Below are 18,858 nucleotides of genomic sequence, written 5' to 3'. Positions count from 1 at the left end.
TTGTTGTTTGATTATTTTTTTTTTCTGAAAAGCAAAGTGCAAAACAATTTTATGTAGGTCGAGTAACAAATGGACTACATACTGTATTAACTATCACAAAAGGGGACATATATATGAATGCACTATTACACCCCAGGTTAAACTCTGCTTTGTAAATTTTGTCCATATGGTTGTGCTCAAAGGATTGCCAAGGTTTCAAATCATAAAAACTGATAGCCAAACACTAATATTCGCACGGTGGACTTAGTGTCTTGTTTCTGCATTATTAATAGAACCCACTTCTCACAAAAGTAAAACACAAGTACACAAATGGATGGAAAAATAATACATAATAGTTACAACTCAAAAAAGCATTTAATAAAACCTTAGGAATGTTCCTGTACTGCTTAAATTTGATCTTGTTTAATTAAACTTTTTTAAAATACTGAAAAAACCCTTTACATGTGTCATATATTTAAATCTTTATTTAAGGATTCTAAATTAAATAATTGCAAACATAATAAATAAAAATCAGAACAGAAACTTACACTGATTTGTAATTATGAGAGATAACAAATCCTTGAAGTTCATGTAATTTACATTCTATAGAGTATATTTTAAAAACACATTTCTGGAGGATGCAGAACAGTCAGTCAAGAGTCCAAAATGAACCGTTAAAATAAAGAAACTTCCATTATTACAGCAATTTCTTCAAATACATAAGGAAACCTGAGGTAGAAGACAGTCTTTTTTGCACTTGTCTACATTACCAAATATTTGAGCAGCTCTTCAGAAACAGTAAACCAAAACAGAAGTGCCACTGATGAACTTGGACTGAAGCTCTTGAAACTCAGTTTATTCCAGTTATTACAATAAAGCTAGAAGGGTGAAGCGATCATCTAATTTAAATTTTCAAAAACATTACTTTAACATTCAAATTTAGTAACCGAGTGAACCATCCAATCAGACTATAATAGGTAGCATTTGTTAAAACTAAGTTCTCATTTTCCCAAAAATGAGAATAAAGAGGAACCTGAGTCTCACAACCAATCGCACACCCACAATCTTGGCCATCAAGAATTCTGCAAAATAAATAAACACAATGCAATTTATTGGATTTTTTTAAAAAAATCAGCTGAAATAAGTTAACACAACCATCTGAATTGGCTGTCTACAGACAGGACACAGTTTGTTACGTTTCTTCAGTTTCTTTGCACATGTGTAACAAGACATGAGATGACCTGTTCTGCCATGAACAATGCAGCCATTTTTGGGTCTACTTTGACAAATAACACAAGGGTCCAAACAACTTGATGGAAGACAGGATTCTAGGCTGGCCTCTCTTTCAAGTTCAGGCACAACTTCTTGGCTGTTTGCTGAAGTGGACGGCTGAGAACCCAAGATCTCCTGAGAGTCACACGAAAGGACACCAGATTCTTCAGGAGAAGCATTTTTACATTTTTCTTCTTTGGAATCAGTGGGTGAGTCATGTTTAGACCTCTTTCCATCAGGAACATCAATGCCCTCTTCAGTGCATGGTTTGTCCAGAACAGGTTCAATGCTACAGCTTTTGGAGTCATCAGGAAACCAATCTTTACGAAGGGACCAACATCTGTGGCAGTGACGCGGAAGAGGAGGATTCACTTCTTCACATTCTGAACACTTCCAATAATCCTATGACAATAATATTTAGAGTTTAAGTACATGATTAATTTGGGGGAAATACATTATTGCAAATCCTCTACAGATATACTTCAAGCAATAGCTTTACTCATGAGTGAATTACTTACTATTTGGCAAACTTTGCGTGTGTGTGTGCACACGTGTGTATGTATTATATATACAGGTAAAATTCCGTTACAACGAATATGTTTACAACAAAATTTTCATTACAACGAAGTATTTTTATGGTCCCGACAGCTTCCCCATATGACACGAGTCTATAGAAATCTCGTTGCTACGAAGTACATTCAGCAGATACTTTCATTATAACGAAGTGCACAGAAGACCTTGAAATGCTTGAATGAATCATCCACAAAGCAGTTAGTTCTGTGGTCGCAGCTCAGTTGTGCACAATGATCCCCAAACAGAAACACTATTTTTTTTTTTTTTCCTTTCTTCGAACTTTCCTCGTACTGTTTTTTTTTTTTTTTTTTTTTTTTGCCTTTTTTGTTTCCTGTGGTTTTCAGTGATACCTTTTGCTTATTGCTCGTCAACATTTGAAAAACATCCATTGGAATTTAACTCATTGTCACCCTCCTATAGAAACAGCAGACACGAAAAAACGATAACAGTTCATATTAGAAAAAAAAAAAAAAAAAAAAAACTAACTTTTTGCAGCTCTCAATTGCAGCAAAAAGAAAAAAAGACGTTGCCAGTGAATTCGGAATTTCGCTATCGCTATCGATGCTGTCAACTTTCTTGAAAGACAGAGCAAAAAAAGTACAAAAATCTCGGGTTGCAAACGTATGTGAACTGCTGCATTTGAAGACGTTGAAAAAGCCGTTATGTGGTTCAGTGATTCTCGTTCAAGAAACATTCCTATTAATGCGGCACTCATTCAAGAGAATGTAAGATTTGTAAACTCTTGGGACCTCCCACAACTGGACAGCAAGCTGAAGAGCGTCCCGAAGTGCGATCTCCGCGTCTGTACGGGGCAATAGCAGAAATGGTGAGTCTCTCCGCCAAAGTAAACAGTGTCATGCTTGGGTCACAGATTTGCACAGAAACACAGAAGATTGTAGAGACTGGAACTTTATTCAAACACTGCAAACAAACATGTCTCTTTTTCAAAAGTTTAAACGTGCTCCTTGACAAGACGGTGATGATCAATCCGTCTCACAATTAAAAGAATGCAAACCTATCTTCCTCTTCAAAGGAGTGCGTGTCAGGAGCAGGGAAGGACAGAGAGAGAAAGGCAAACAAACAATCCATAACTGACTGGTGCTTTTGGACTTTTAAGTCTGCGAAGTACCGCGCGGATCATGCAATAGATCAGCCGCAAGTAAGCCCAGCAGCAAGGGAGCAATGTGAAGGTAGTCTTTCAGCGTCTTTTTTTTTTTTTTTTTTTTTTTTTTTTTTAACCTGTAGGGGTGCGATCAGCCCCTCAGCTCACAACAGAAAATAAATTGAGGGGTGATGCAAGGTTAGGTGTACGTAAATTGTAATGGCAGATACTGTAACAGGATTACTTGATCACTGACCTGGCCACGACTGCTGTGTCTGTGTATAGCAGATCCTGTTACAATAAATAACTGTACCGCTCCTGTTTCAAGCTGAGTAAAGATGGTTTTGCTAAAGTACTGAGACTAAGCCTCGTGTTTTGGGGTGCAAGACATTGACTTATAGCGCGACCACGATCTTTTATGATTTGCTTCTGTGGCGCTTCATTGCAGCGCTGTGAGCCTTCTATTGCCCTGCCCCAGCAACGGACAAACAATCTTCCACAGACTCTGCAATCGCGCTTCAGCAAGCACTTCAGCATGTCATTCCCGTTGGGTGGGGAGTGGGAGTTCTCAAAAGAGTTCAGAAACCTCACAATATGAAGAAGAAATAATGATTCGGCTCCTGATTGATAACTGTGTAGCCCACAGCATGCTTCCACATTTAGATAATGTTCGCGTTGAATTCCTCCCACCCAATTGCACAGCAGCGCTTCAGCCATTGGTTTTGGGCATCAAAACGCACCCTGAAAGTGTATTATTGCAAGGAAATGCTGCGAAAAATTCTCGTCAGCATAACTTGTAGGCAGGAGGAGATTAAAATTAACGCGAAAGAAGCTACTGAAATGATTGCAAACGCCTGGATACAAGTTAAAGAAAGCACTATAATAACAAATACAGAATCTCATTACAACTAAAATTTTCGTAGAAATATTTTTTTAGGTCCCTGTGAGTTCGTTGTAATGGAATTTTACCATATTATTTATATATATATATATATATATATATATATATATATATATATATATATATATATACACACACACACACACACACACACACACACACACACAGTGCATCCGGAAAGTATTCACAGCGCATCACTTTTTCCACATTGTTATATTACAGCCTTATTCCAAAATGGATTAAATTTCATTTTTTTCCTCAGAATTCTACACACAATACCCCATAATGACAACTTGAAAAAAGTTTACTTGAGATTTTTGCAAATTTATTAAAAATAAAAAAATTGAGAAAGCACATGTACATAAGTATTCACAGCCTTTGTCGTGAAGCTCAAAATAGAGTTCAAGTGCATCCTGTTTCCCCTGATCATCCTTGAGATGTTTGTGCAGCTTAATTGGAGACCACCTGTGGTAAATTCAGTTGATTGGACATGATTTGGAAAGGCACACACCTGTCTATATAAGGTCCCACAGTTGACAGTTCATGTCAGAGCACAAACCAAGCATGAAGTCAAAGGAATTGTCTGTAGACCTCCGAGACAGGATTGTCTCGAGGCACAAATCTGGGGAAGGTTGCAGAAAAATTTCTGCTGCTTTGAAGGTCCCAATGAGCACAGTGGCCTTCATCATCCGTAAGTGTAAGAAGTTCGAAACCACCAGGACTCTTCCTAGAGCTGGCTGGCCATCTAAACTGAGCGAATCGGGGGAGAAGGGCCTTAGTCAGGGAGGTGACCAAGAACCCAATGGTCACTCTGTCAGAGCTCCAGAGGTCCTCTGTGGAGAGAGGAGAACCTTCCAGAAGGACAACCATCTCTGCAGCAATCCACCAATCAGACCTGTATGGTAGAGTGGCCAGACGGAAGTCACTCCTTAGTAAAAGGCACATGGCAGCCTACCTGGAGTTTGCCAAAAGGCACCTGAAGGACTCTCGGACCATGAGAAAGAAAATTCTCTGGTCTGATGAGACAAAGATTGAACTCTTTGGTGTGAATGCCAGGCATCACGTTTGGAGGAAACCAGGCACCGCTCATCACCAGGCCAATACCATCCCTACAGTGAAGCATGGTGGTAGCAGCATCATGCTGTGGGGATGTTTTTCAGTGGTAGGAACTGGGAGACTAGTCAGGATAAAGGGAAAGATGACTGCAGCAATGTACAGAGACATCCTGGATGAAAACCTGCTCCAGAGCGCTCTTGACCTCAGACTGGGGCGACGGTTCATCTATCAGCAGGACAACAACCCTAAGCACACAGCCAAGATATCAAAGGAGTGGCTTCAGGACAACTCTGTGAATGTCCTTGAGTGGCCCAGCCAGAGCCCAGACTTGAATCCGATCGAACATCTCTGGAGAGATCTTAAAATGGCTGTGCACCGACGCTTCCCATCCAACCTGATGGAGCTTGAGAGGTGCTGCAAAGAGGAATGGGCAAAACTGGCCAAGGATAGGTGTGCCAAGCTTGTGGCATCATATTCAAAAGGACTTGAGGCTGTAATTGCTGCCAAAGGTGCATCGACAAAGTATTGAGCAAAGGCTGTGAATACTTATGTACATGTGATTTCTCAGTTTTTTTATTTTTAATAAATTTGCAAAAACCTCAAGTAAACTTTTTTCATGTTGTCATTATGGGGTGTTGTGTGTAGAATTCTGAGAAAAAAAAAAGAATTGAATCCATTTTGGAATAAGGCTGTAACATAACAAAATGTGGAAAAAGTGATGCGCTGTGAATACTTTCCGGATGCACTGTTTGTGTGTGTGCATATTATATATATATATATATATATATATATATATATGTATGGTTTTTTTTTTTAACACAATCCCTTCATTTCAAGGGCTCAAAAGTAATTGGACAAATTAAATAACTGGAAATAAAATGTTCATTTCTAATACTTGATTGAAAACCCTTTGCTGGCAATGACAGCCTGAAGTCTTGAACTCATTGACACCACCAGATGCTGGGTTTCCTCCTTTTTAATGCGCTGCCAGGCCTTTACTGCAACGGCTTTCAGTTGCTGTTTGTTTGTGGGCCTCTCTGTCTGAAGTTTAGTCTTCAACAAGTGAAATACATGCTCAATTGAGTTAAGATCAGGTGACTGACTTGGCCATTCAAGAATTTTCCACTTCTTTGCTTTAATAAACTCCTGGGTTGCTTTGGCTGTATGTTTTGGGTCATTGTCCATCTGTATCATGAAACGCCACCCTCAATTCGACTGCATTTAGCTGGATTTGAGCAGACAGTATGTCTCTGAACACCTCAGAATTCATTTGGCTGCTTCTGTCCTGTATCACATCATCAATAAACACTAGTGTCCCAGTGCCACTGGCAGCCATGCACGCCCAAGCCATCACACTGCCTCCACCGTGTTTTACAGATGATGTGGTATGCTTTGGATAATGAGCTGATCCACGCCTTCTCCATACTTTTTTCTTGCCATCATTCTGGTAGAGGTTGATCTTGGTTTCATCTGTCCAAAGAATGTTTTTCCAGAACTATGCTGGCTTTTTTAGATGTTCTTTAGCAAAGTCCAATCTAGCCTTTCTATTCTTGAGGCTTATGAGTGGCTTGCACCTTGCAGTGCACCCTCTGTATTTACTTTCATGCAGTCTTCTCTTTATGGTAAACTTGGATATCGATACGCCTATCCCCTGGAGAGAGTTATTCACTTGGTTGGCTGTTGTGAAGGGGTTTCTCTTCACCATGGAAATGATTCTGCGATCATCCACCACTGTTGTCTTTCATGGACGTCCAGGTCTTTTTGCGTTGCTGAGTTCACCAGTGCTTGCTTTCTTTCTCAGGATGTACCAAACTGTTGATTTTGCCACACATAATATTGTAGCAATTTCTCAGATGGGTTTTTTTCTGATTTCGCAGCTTAAGGATGGATCTTTCACCTGCATGGAGAGCTCCTTTCACCGCATGTTGTCTGTTCTCAGCAAAATCTTCCACATGCAAGCACCACATCTCAAATCAACTCCAGGCCTTTTATCTGCTTAATTGATAATGACATAACGACAGACTTGCCCACACCTGCCCATGAAATAGCCTTTGAATCAATTATCCAATTACTTTTGAGCCCCTGCAATAAAGGGATTGTGTTAAAAAATTATTTAGTTGCCTCACATTTTTATGCAATCGTTTTGTTCACCCCACTGAATTAAAGCTGAAAGTCTGCACTTCAACTGCATCTGAGTTGTTTCATTTAAAATTCATTGTGGTAATGTACAGAACCAAAATTAGAAAAAAGTTGTCTCTGCCCAAATATTTATGGACCTAACTGTATAAATACATACATACATACATATATATATATACACATATGATACTAAAGAAGTAATTTTATGCACCATCAAATTACCTCTAATACTAGCAAGATAACTCAAATTCAAATACACCATTATTTGTTTTGTATGTCTGATAGCAAAAAAAAAAAAAAAAAAAGTTTTGCCTGCAGATACTATATGTTTAACAGGCACTGACATTTTTTTTTAGGCAAAATGGCATTTGTCCTTGTAAATTTTTTGAGTTACTGTTCATTAAACTCAAACTAATCAAGAAGATTACTTGAATGTTTCTGGTTCCTTTTTTCATATACAAGAGAGTCTAACTTCCTTTAAGTACACAAAAAAAAATCACAACATGCAAAATTTCCCTAAGATTTTCTTTAGATTTCTGGAGATTCAAAACTGAATAAACAAATTATAAAATATACCTTTGTATTGTAAATATAAGAAAATGTTTCCTATTTGCTCCATTAAATAAACACCTCTTCAACCTCCAATTAATTTTCTTTAGTTAATAAATGTATACAAGACATCAGCAACTATTGAATGGACTTCAACCAGGGCACTATATGTATAACACAGTCTGAGCTGCCCTACTATGCTAGGTTTCATCAGCAAGAAAAGTCTTCTTTGCAAAAAAAGAGAATTGACATATTTTAAGAATTTCACTGTTCTTTGCATGTGACAAGAATGATCCTATTAACCAATAACCAGAGTAGCTAAACTGTTCTATAGTTCTCCGGTTAATAGCTGGTGGACTTGTTATCAAATGAAACTCTGGGCAAGAATTAATCAGATATATTTATATGCAGCAAAGAATTAGTCCGAAAGATGCCCCTCCCTACAATTACAATCATCTTAAGCCAATGTCACATCACACGACTTCTAGTGAGTGGGGAGTGTCAAACTTGAAAACTGCAAATGTATTTCACCAAGTACATATTAGATAACTGTGTAATGACTTTCCAGTACAGTTTTACAGTGTGGAAAGTTCAGCCATGATGTCTGCCCACCTTCTCCATCTTTATTTCCATTTTATTGTGCAGCATAAAACATAATACATCAGACAGAAAGGTCCCTCTTCTGCATGTCAGGTCCCAAACAGCATTGGTTCCTTACTATTTGTAGCTGCACGATATGCACTGTAATTCTAGGTGAGTGGTCATTGGTTGTCAGCGTTCACACATACAGTACACATCCCCCTCCGACATGAAAAGACAAAAATCAAACCTGATATTGTCAGGGCAAACCACAGACTGATTAGACAGAGTCAATAGGCATGTCAAACTACTTAACAACTCTCCAAGATTATGTAAATGAAGTCTGTGAATGAAAATCAATGGAAATGTTGTGTAATGTGACATGGCGTCTAATGCAAGCTATGCTAATTGGAAGTGGGCTAACACATTCCTTCATTCACTTTGACACAAGTAAGCTCATGCACTCTTTTTGGGCATCAATGTTACTCTCCTTTGAGCTCTTGGAACTGGATACTCTCAAAGACAACTGAACACCCATGATGGGAACGAGAAGCTCTAAGATCCACTTTTTCAAGCTTAAGCTCTGTGCTAGTGACTGAACCCCTCCAGGGAGGCACAGTATTACTTCAAGATGGCCTCTCAGCTTCTAAACTGGTGCGCCAGACAGTGTTTCTATAAAGATGCAGAAGACACAACATAACAGCCAAACACCCTAAGCAAGATGGGGAAGACAACACCACAGGACCACATAGCAAAAACATTAAGTGCATTCCACTGCAAGAAAAGTTCTTCTCCTAAACCTCAAGTAACAACACACACATCCACACAACATTGAACATCAATCTTAAAAGCTTGGTAAACTGTAAATGGCAAGGAAACAGCAGCTAAAGACTCTTTCTAGTAGGGATGCTCCAAGTGATCGGCAGTCAATTTAAATCAGTCAGTTTTCACAAAAAAAAAAAAAAAAAAAAAAGACTTGATCGATGATCAGTAAATTGGCCAATCATAAAAGAATCTTTTCAGCCCATGCTTTTCTAAGCTTTATGGTAATTCAGTGCAGCAATCTTCCTGCAGTGTAAACAAAGAGCAGAACATTGAGGCTTGTTTTACCAGAGAGCTTAGCCTCAGTAATAAACTGAAAAAAAAAGGAATTGGAGAAGTCATCCAGTGCAATTAGACAAACAGTCTGAATTCATTAAAGTAGCGCTTCTTGTCTTTTCATTTTATCCTTTATATTAAGCCAGACTCCATTTCAGTTTGGACAACAAGCTAATTTTAAGTGCAGCAGATTATATTTTTAATTGAAAAAAGAAAAGATAAAGATGAATTTGAAATTGATGCTTAGTAAACAATAGACAGAAAGTGTATCTTACTTATAAACCTGTTAAGCATGTTAATCTTCTGTTGTCTTGATAAACAGCTTAAAAATATTGGATACATTTGTGGCTTTTTAAAAGATTTGTGCCATGTTTTTGTTTGTGTGTGTGTCACAGTATACATTTTGGCAAGAAACAAGTATTTCATAATTAAAATGGTAATCAATATTTTATAATTACAAATGGCTAGCTGATATACTGAAGGAAAAAACACCTTTATTATACATTAAATGTATATTTTAAATAACAAAAAAGCTGTAGTGCAATTAATTAAAAATGATTAAAACCTATAAGTAAATTTATATTAACATTTATGCAGTGTTTAATTGCCAATATCAAGTGATTGTGTGAGAATAGACCTTTTGTTAGAGAAATGGTGAAAACTACTTTTTTTAAATTAAGCCTAGCTTCACATAGGTAGACAGAATTTTATTTGTTCCACATTACAGAAAAAAACAAACGAGGACATCTTGTAATTATAAGCAGCATTTTGTTTTCTTTTATGCCATATGTATTGTGGATAAATATTTTGGTATATATTTTATGTATTTTAAGGCAATTTTATTTTAATCTTTATGGTCACTGAACAAAAATCCCACAATATTTCAATTTGTTAATAAAAAATAAAGTTAACATGTGTTCTATAATTTATTTACAATTTATTTGCATATGGTTAAGCAGAAGTTTAGTGTAAAACATTTTTAATGGAATAAAGAAAAAAAAAATCTGAATCAGCCGATCAAGTAGCATGAAATCGGTCATGTGCATTGGCCTTAAAAAAAAAAAAAAAAAAAAAAAACCTGATTGGAGCATCCCTACTTTCTAGTGTTTGTTATTGTGTAACAAGCACATGACCAGCTGTGTCAGGTATACTAGTTATTACAATCTTTTAAACTAATTTAGAAATAAGAGCCTTGAGTTGCAGCCTTAATGGTGTAGTCCCCTCTTATCTACAACTGTGCTTTAGAGCAAGGTTTAGCCGACTACTATATCAAGCTACAATTCCAAAAGAGAAACACTAAATGAAAAAGTTTAAATTCATGAAACCATAAAACTGTTAAACAAACTAAGAGCAGACAATTCATTGTTATAGGTTTACCTCATCTGTCCGGTAGCTAATTTTAAATTGATACATAAACAACTGCCATATTTTATAATCCTTGCGTATATAATTAACATATTGCTGTTTCTTAAAAAATGATGGTTCAGATACCTTGATGCAAGTTTAACCTAGCAAAGAACCCTAATCAAAAGAAAAAAGAAAAATAAAACGCAAGTCTTACTTAAATACCCAATAATTGCTGGTGTATGAAAACAAAGAAAATAATTAAGGTCAGTCAATCCATTCCTCTTCCCAATAGCAATACATACAATGCTGGTGCTAACACTGTACTGCTAGCTAACCTCAGATTGAACAATGAAAGAAACTTTATCCTGACTAAAACAGTTTTTTGTTTGTCCTTAGTTACTAAGACAGCCTACATGCTATATTCCTACATTCTATTTGGATAAAAACATTAAAAAAGAGTACATAACAGAAGTGGTTAAAAGGGCAGATAAATGAAATAGAATTTAAATATATGCAGGATATTCCAATAATGCCTCCCCCAAGTCACAGTGTATAGTATCATAAAAGTCTGTGCCTCTTTAGTAGAATTAAATCTCTCAGAAAATTTATTAGCCGTCCAGCTATTAAACTGGTTACTTAGCTTTCAGGTTTTATTATTTGGAAAAGCAAAAGCAAATACATAGCTAGTTTTCTTTATATGCCACTCAAAACATCTGTAAAGTTTCATCAGGTATAAAAGCAGCACAAAATGAACAGCTGCAAAGAGGATCTCTCGAGAAACAAATCCCTCCGACACAGGCTTTTACAAAGTGTGGATCAGAAAGCAGGGCTCTCTCTTCCATCTCAGTAGTAGCAATTTTTTCCATAAAACACTAATAAGCTTTGTCAACCTCTTACATTACGTGCTACTGAACAACATACCTTGGTATAAAAGAATGATACTCCTGTTTTGTTAGCTGTCCATCCTTCTTCAGCAATGGGATGAAAGTAATCCTTTTTTCCATGCCGCAGATTTTAAAGACAGTGTTATTGACCAATACTCTGTTACCTTGAACTTCTCTTCATCTCAGACTCCCCTTGCTGCTTCAAGGTGACTGTTGTATCTCCTTCAGTCTTTAAAAAAAAGAGTCTTTTGTTGCTATTGATATTTATCTGCAGAAGACTTGTGATTGGCCGATATGTTTTAACTAAGAAAGATTTCTTTACATTTTTTCCATTTCATTTCAGCACATTAGGAGAGCTTCAGAACCACATCTTCTATGTTACTACTTGCTTAGTCCTTTCGGTCATGGCTCAGAATCACAATATTCTCTTTGTGCATGAAGTTTAAAAAAAGAAATGCCAACTTCCCATGGCCAAAGGTAGCTTGCCTACCTGGCTCGAACTTGACACTGGAGTGTCCACCACGATTTGAAGAATGGTAGTCTCTGTCACTCTACCTGACTATTTGTTTCACTGTTGGACATTTGCTGGTCTACCTGAAGTGTCAATCTTAGCTCATCAATGGTGCTCTTATGAGAGAAAACTTCTAGGAGTTGTTTTGTTGTACGTTGTTAGCTGTACCAGTTAAAGAAACATGAAAAATGGAATATTCAAAACGTCCATTTGTAAATGCATATTTTATTTACGTAAAAAACAAAACAAAAATCACCTGCTATTAGACATCCTAGAAGTAAGGTGATTGGTAGGCACTGATGAATACTTCAAAAGGTGACCTTCACATAGGTTTAGGGCAACTTATGTATGGTCTCTAGAGGCAAATTCTTTATTTCACACAGAAGACAAAGAAGCTACAACAGCACTGTGTCTGAAACTGCATTTTTATTCAACAACAAGCTAATTCAATAACCTTCATAAGCAAGTACAGGCGAAGGTCTCTTCTAGCACCCTGTTAAGATTTGTAAAACTGTTCATCAAATCTGCAATTTAAATTCAAACATAAGAGAGACCTAACCCACCTATTTTTCATGTGATATACAACTATAATTAGGTTTTGCTTTCTGATTCCTTTACCATAAAGCAAAGTAGATGTAAGACTATGGTTGGATTTTGACATAAATATCACTGCTAGAATGTGCTTATTTTTAACTTAGAAATGTGCATGTACAAGTACCAATTCATTGCAATTATTTTGCCACCTTGCTATTGGCATATGAGAATAGCTACTGAAAAAAGCAAGGAGAGTATAAAGTCCAAAGGATATAGACTTAAAGACCCACAAAATGCTTCTTATAATTACAAGATTACAAAAAAAGGTAGTACTGCCAAAGCCCCACCCCCCCGGGGAAATATTTCTGAAAATCTTTTGAACAGGAATGTGAAAGTATCCAAAACACATTATTAAAATATGCATCCTTAGTTTTTACATCAAATGGTTACAACAGCAGGAGGATGCTCTTTAGAGAAAGTGATTAGTTTGAGTTCTACAGCAGTGGTTCTCAACCAGGATGCCATGGCCCACTAAGAGGTCCTATTGTAGTTTAGTAGGTCTGCATAATGACTGAAAATAACTATAAAATTGCAGCAAAATATCTGAGTCACTAAAAATGAAGCTACATAAGGAGTGTCAAATTTCTCTTTAAAGTGGCCTGCTTCATTAATATTCAAAACATTATATACAGTATGCAATGACCATATTTTCTTAAAGATCCCCTTAAAACTACATTTCACATAGACCTGTATTCTTTAATATAGTTTAGTTGGACAACATTTACACCTAGAATGAAAATATGTCTCCAGTGTTCAACATCATGTCCAGATAAAAATCGGACGGCTCCTTACAAAGGCACAGAACCTTCAGGTCATTGCTCACATTTATCTGCGCCCCCCATAGTTATATTGCTGCATGTGATGACCCCCCAAAAGTAAAAACTACCACAGATGGCCATAGACTAATTTTTCTCTTTTAACACTTTAGCAAAGATATGACAGTCTCATGAAGGACATAGCAGGTCAACTTCAAACATTGCCGCTGCCATCACTGCACAACTTTTTTAAAGCTGCACAAGCTGTCAGGGCTGGTCGCCTGGTCTGTGGCTTATCGGACTGTTGCCACAGTCTTACACAATGCTTTGGTCTCTTCTGACAACTTCACTGATGTACACAAAGAGAAAACACATTTGCATTTCATTTATGTTCATTGTGCCAGTTGCATGATGGAAGCTCTCTAGTTCTGAACCCAGAGGATAAAGTACTATCTACAAAACACATGGGGGTAAGTAACAAAATCATTTTCAAAAAAGAGTACTTCAAGAAATTCAGGCTCTAGTAAAAATAACAGTTAATAAAAAAATTAAGGATGTTTTTGATATGGGCTATTTTGTATTAAAATTTAAAAAACCAGGCACTGTAGTACCACTAGCAGAAAATATTCTTTGGTTAATAAATAAGTTCAAAAACAAGCAGCTTTGTTAAAACTGCAGCAAAATTGTAGGGTGCCCTCCCATATTGTGGTATACGGGGGGACCTTTATTCTTCAAAGGTTTGAGAACCATTGATCTACAATGAGAGGTTGTTTTCAAACTGTTGCCCCAAAAGAATGAATGAACGAATGACATCAATGTACTAGTTATCAAACTGCACCTGATCAAAAAAACAGAATTAGACAACTAATCTCAGCCAAAAAGCATTAAATCTGAATGCGCTAGTACCACGTCAAACAGCTTGAACACACCTACACAAAGACATCAAATCTATAAACATATATGGAATTATGCAGTGATCAAAATTGCGTTAAATTAAAACTCCTATTTGAAATTCTTCTTAGTAGTCACCAATTAATGACAGCTTTTCACACTCTTGGCAATCTCACATCTAGATTCATTAGGTAGCTACCTGAAATGCTTTTTCAATAGTTTGCAAGCACACATGGCTGTTTTTTCTTCACTCATCCCAGACCATATGTTTTGGGTTTATTATTGGTGACTATATAGGCCAGGTCATCTGTGGTACAATTCCATCACTCATTTTTGGACAAATAAGTCTTGCAAAGCCATGAGCCCCTGTTGTGGGCAGCTGTCCTGCTCAAAAAACAAATGGACGCCTTAACTAAGTGCAAACAAGACAGGATAGTGCCATCACTGAAAAATGCTGTTATAGCCATTTTGATTAACACTAGAATTACCAGAGCCTAGGAAAAAACTCGTTGATCCACCTTAAATCGCTTCGCACCTCTCCATCAGCGGCTTTTGTCCTGTAAATGTGTTCGATAAGCAGCAAGCAGCATGCTATCACATCCCCCATTGCTGCCACAGTTTTCTCAGCTCAAGTCTGTTTGCCTGCGCTGTCAGTTGCTTGGAGTTGTATAGAGTGAGAAGTCAAGCAAAATGACACCTTTTATAAATACTATATCGTTATTTAGAACACACGCATTTCATGTGTGTTCTACAACAATCTATGTACAGTAAACACATTGTTAAAACAAACGTTTTTCATGTTTTAGTAATAATTGACAAAACATAGACATGAAGTATATAATGTGTGAAGCCCAAATTCCAAATATCAAACACTTTCACAAAAAGGTACAAATAAAACAGGTGCGCTTCTATTAAAGAATAGCAATTCATAGCAAATGCGGGTCAATGTCACACCCTAACAAGAGTTCTTTTTCTGCAGTTATATTCTTGAATAGAAGTGCACTTGTTCGGTTATATTTGTACCTTTTGTGAAAGTGTTTATTTGATATTTGGAATTCAGGCTTAACACATTATACACTTCATGTCTACATTTTGTCAATTATTACTAAAACATGAAAAAAGCTTCTGTTTTAATGATGTGTTTATATAGATTGTTGTAGACACGGAACACACATGAAATGCATGTGTTCCAAATAACGATATAGTATTTATAAAAGGTGTCATTTTGCTTGAATTCTCACTCTATACAACTCCAAGCAACTGACACACAGGCAAACAGAATTGAGCTGAGAAAACTGCAGTGGTAGGGGATGTGATAGGAGGCTGCTTGTGGACACATTTACAGGACAAGAGACACTGATGAAGAGGAGCAAAGCGATTTAAGGTGGGATGGATCTACGAGTTTTTTTGTAGGCTCTGGTAATTCTAGTGTCAAGTGTGCTTTCAATCCTAATTGAATAACAGAATGTCACCAGCAAAGTACCGTGAAACCATTACACCTCTCTTCCCATGCCATAAATTGGGAACTGTAGATTCAGACATAATCCATGTGCCCCCATTAAGCACTTATCTGGGCTGTAATCCGGCATAAAATAAATAGGTTATTTCTTAGGCTGGTGACTTTACTAAAATTATTTGCTGTAGCCAAGGTAAGTTGATAGTCCTACTTTTACTTTAGCATATTTCATTACAGCGTTCGTTATCATAGAACATCATGTATTTGTTAACTATACTTAAAGAAGCTTTCAATGATCTTGAAACACTCCATAATGGCTGACCTGCATTTCTTAAAGTAATGACAGACTGTCATTTTCTCCCTGCTAAACTGACCTGTTCTTCCTATATTATGTACCGCTACAGTCAGAATAAATAGCCTTCTACTAAATAGCACTATTCATACCCACACTACCTTGTCACAACACAACTAACTCCAAACACATTGACAAGGAAAAAAAAAACTCCACACAAAGCAATAAGAATGATTTAATGATAGTCGTTCAGCATTTTCTAACTCTAAATTTCATGAAAGTTCAAAATGAAAACTAAATTTGCTGAGTAAGAGATGGGTGAGATTAAAAAAAGAAAAAAAATTTTTTAAAAGAAATGCCAACACATATTGGGACATTTCACTATTTACATTTACCTTAGAAACAAATTTTAAGTTTTTAAGCCTAAGCCTTTAGATCAAAATGTCTTCACAATTAACAAAAAAACGATGTTCCATCTGATGTGTCCAAACGTTTGACTGGTACTGTCTGTCAGAAACTGATTGTAATAGTAAACCCTTATCCAACCACAATGCACCTTTTTAGACAGATGGATGGATATATGGATAAAAAAGCAACAAAAAATAAATAGAATAAAACAGCTTTTAAAATGTATAAACTTACTGCTTCAGATATTTCTGTATCTTCATCAAAAGAATCATCATCTTCAGCTTCATAAATTGTAACTTCATAAACCTGTATAGACATTGACACACAATTTAAACACAGTTCAAAAATGCACAACCTGAAACAGATTATGGTAAGAAGTAGGAATGCACCAATACCAGTTTTCTGGTGCCGAGTGTAACTACCGATTACTTGCTTTTTGTATTTGCTGATACCACTGTAGTGAAAATGAAGGCAGGAAGATAATAAACGTCCATCATCTGTCAACTTCACTGTTAAACATCAAATATAATACTGATAATGTGGAATAATAAAAATTTAAATTTAAAAAATTCCTCAGTCATTTTTAAAATAGCTCAAATTTCGTGGACAAAAATCACATGTAATTAATGTATGTAAACCAAACCAACATTGTTTCAAGTTTTCAACATGGGATGTAATAATACAACACAGATTTCACAAGGATTTGGCTAAACATAAATGCATTTCCCTTACTGGCATTCCATTTTTTAGGATAACTAGCTCTCTGGTGTAAAGGCATACAGTTCAAAAGTCATTGGGGAACACATGCCACTGGAAAGGTCTAGGTCACTTTTGGGAAGGAAAGTGGCAGATTCCTTTTGATAAATAGAAGCATCTCTGCATGCTCCGCTGTAAACTTGTTTCTGGTTTCATTAACAATATGTATCAATGCACTAATCTGTACTGCATGGGGGTTAAAGGTATTTTCTTGACACCCAAGATAAAGTAGGGAACTGCACTTTGTTAACTGACCAGTACTTAAGTGGTTACAGTTTCTTGTTCAGACAAGTCTCTCCCAGGTATGTCTCCAGCTGTATGGCACCAGCTACTGGAACATAGCTCAATGATGCCACTACATGTTCATCTACGATCTCATTAAATATACACTCCCTAACTACTACTGAGGCTGGTCCTTCCAGGGACTTTTAGTAGGGGGTGTTGCATAATCCTGTCCAACTGACTCTGGCCACAAAATTCCTGTAGCTCCAACACCACCATGTATTGGGCCTCTTGATTGTACTGATGTTTTTTCTGATTGATATGCATACCAGTTTTATGTCCAATTAATAGACAAAGTGTTTGATACGTAAGACATTAAAGTGTAGAGATTGTTCCAAAATGCTACATAAATATTTTAAGAAATTGGCAGTTAGAGTTTTTTTTTTTGTTTTTTTTTTTTTAAAATTAGGCAGCCTGGAGAAGTAATTCATAATAAATTCTTCAAAATTATTTACATATAAATAGTCATGGTAAGGAGTTGGGATGCAAATTTCTGAAAATCTATAAAGAAAAGCCAAGCAAAATGACACCTTTTATTGGCTAACTAAAAAAGATTACAATATGCAAGCTTTCGAGGCAACTCAGGCCCCTTCTTCAGGCAAGATGTAATCTTGATTGATTACAAGATTGATGATTACAATGGATTACATCTTGCCTGAAGAAGGGGCCCGAGTTGCCTCGAAAGCTTGCATATTGTAATCTTTTTAGTTAGCCAATAAAAGGTGTCATTTTGCTTGGCTTTTTTCTACATTCATAATGGCTAACACAGTACAACACCCTAGTACTGAAAATCTATAAGTAACAGAATTTTTTTTTTTTTTTTTACCCAAACTGCATTATATCTATAAACACACACACATACATATACAGGGTGAGCCAAAATGAAGTACCACATTTCTTAAGGTCATTGTGCAAGGTAGAGGCAACTGAGTGGGATGGGATAGGATTGGGGGGAGGTCCTTTGATAGGTGATCTCTTGTAGATTTTAGTCGGCAACATGCCTTGGTCCTGTGCCATGCTTTCGCTATCAAGTGTTCTTTAAAAACAACAAATCCATCATCACTACACAACTCAGCATGCAAACAAGCTTCTGCCTTAGGCATGGTCTTTGAGGAGGATTTTGTATGAGGAACTTAATTTCCATCCATACAAAATGATGGTAGTGCAGGAGCTCACTGAGAAAGACTGGCAGAGCCCAGAGATTTGTGAACAAACATTCTGCAAACCATTCACCAAGGTGCCATCATCATGTGCAGCAATGAGTCACATCTCCATTTGAATGGTCGCGTAAATAAGCAAAACTTTCGCTATTGGGCTGAAACCAAGACGCCTGCATAGCGAGTGTGTTATACTTTGGTGTGCCACTGCAGAATTTGGCATGGTAGGCCCCAAGGTTATTACAGTTAACGAAAACTAAAATCAAAACAAACTATT

The 18,858-nt window shown here is 36.7% G+C and overlaps 1 protein-coding gene across 4 annotated transcripts in view; it reads right to left on the bottom strand.

The window, feature by feature from the left end:
• Positions 1-442: 442 nt before the first annotated feature.
• The window catches only part of mdm2 (MDM2 proto-oncogene), a 44,321-nt gene continuing 25,905 nt past the window's right edge, over positions 443-18,858 (bottom strand). For 3 of the 4 annotated variants that reach the window (XM_028807311.2, XM_028807335.2, XM_028807344.2), the window contains exons 10-11: positions 16,621-16,692; positions 443-1,653 (exon numbers count right to left, since the gene is read on the bottom strand). In XM_028807311.2, coding sequence (XP_028663144.1) covers positions 1,111-1,653; positions 16,621-16,692 — 615 coding nt within the window. In that variant the 3' untranslated portion in view covers positions 443-1,110. Of the gene's footprint in view, positions 1,654-10,922; positions 12,124-16,620; positions 16,693-18,858 lie in introns of those variants that run through there. The other variant, XM_051933484.1, reaches the window with a different exon arrangement.

Source organism: Erpetoichthys calabaricus, chromosome 1 (genome assembly GCF_900747795.2).
Source record: "Erpetoichthys calabaricus chromosome 1, fErpCal1.3, whole genome shotgun sequence".
NCBI classification, from domain to species: domain Eukaryota; kingdom Metazoa; phylum Chordata; class Cladistia; order Polypteriformes; family Polypteridae; genus Erpetoichthys; species Erpetoichthys calabaricus.
This window is presented reverse-complemented; position numbering and strand designations above follow the sequence as displayed.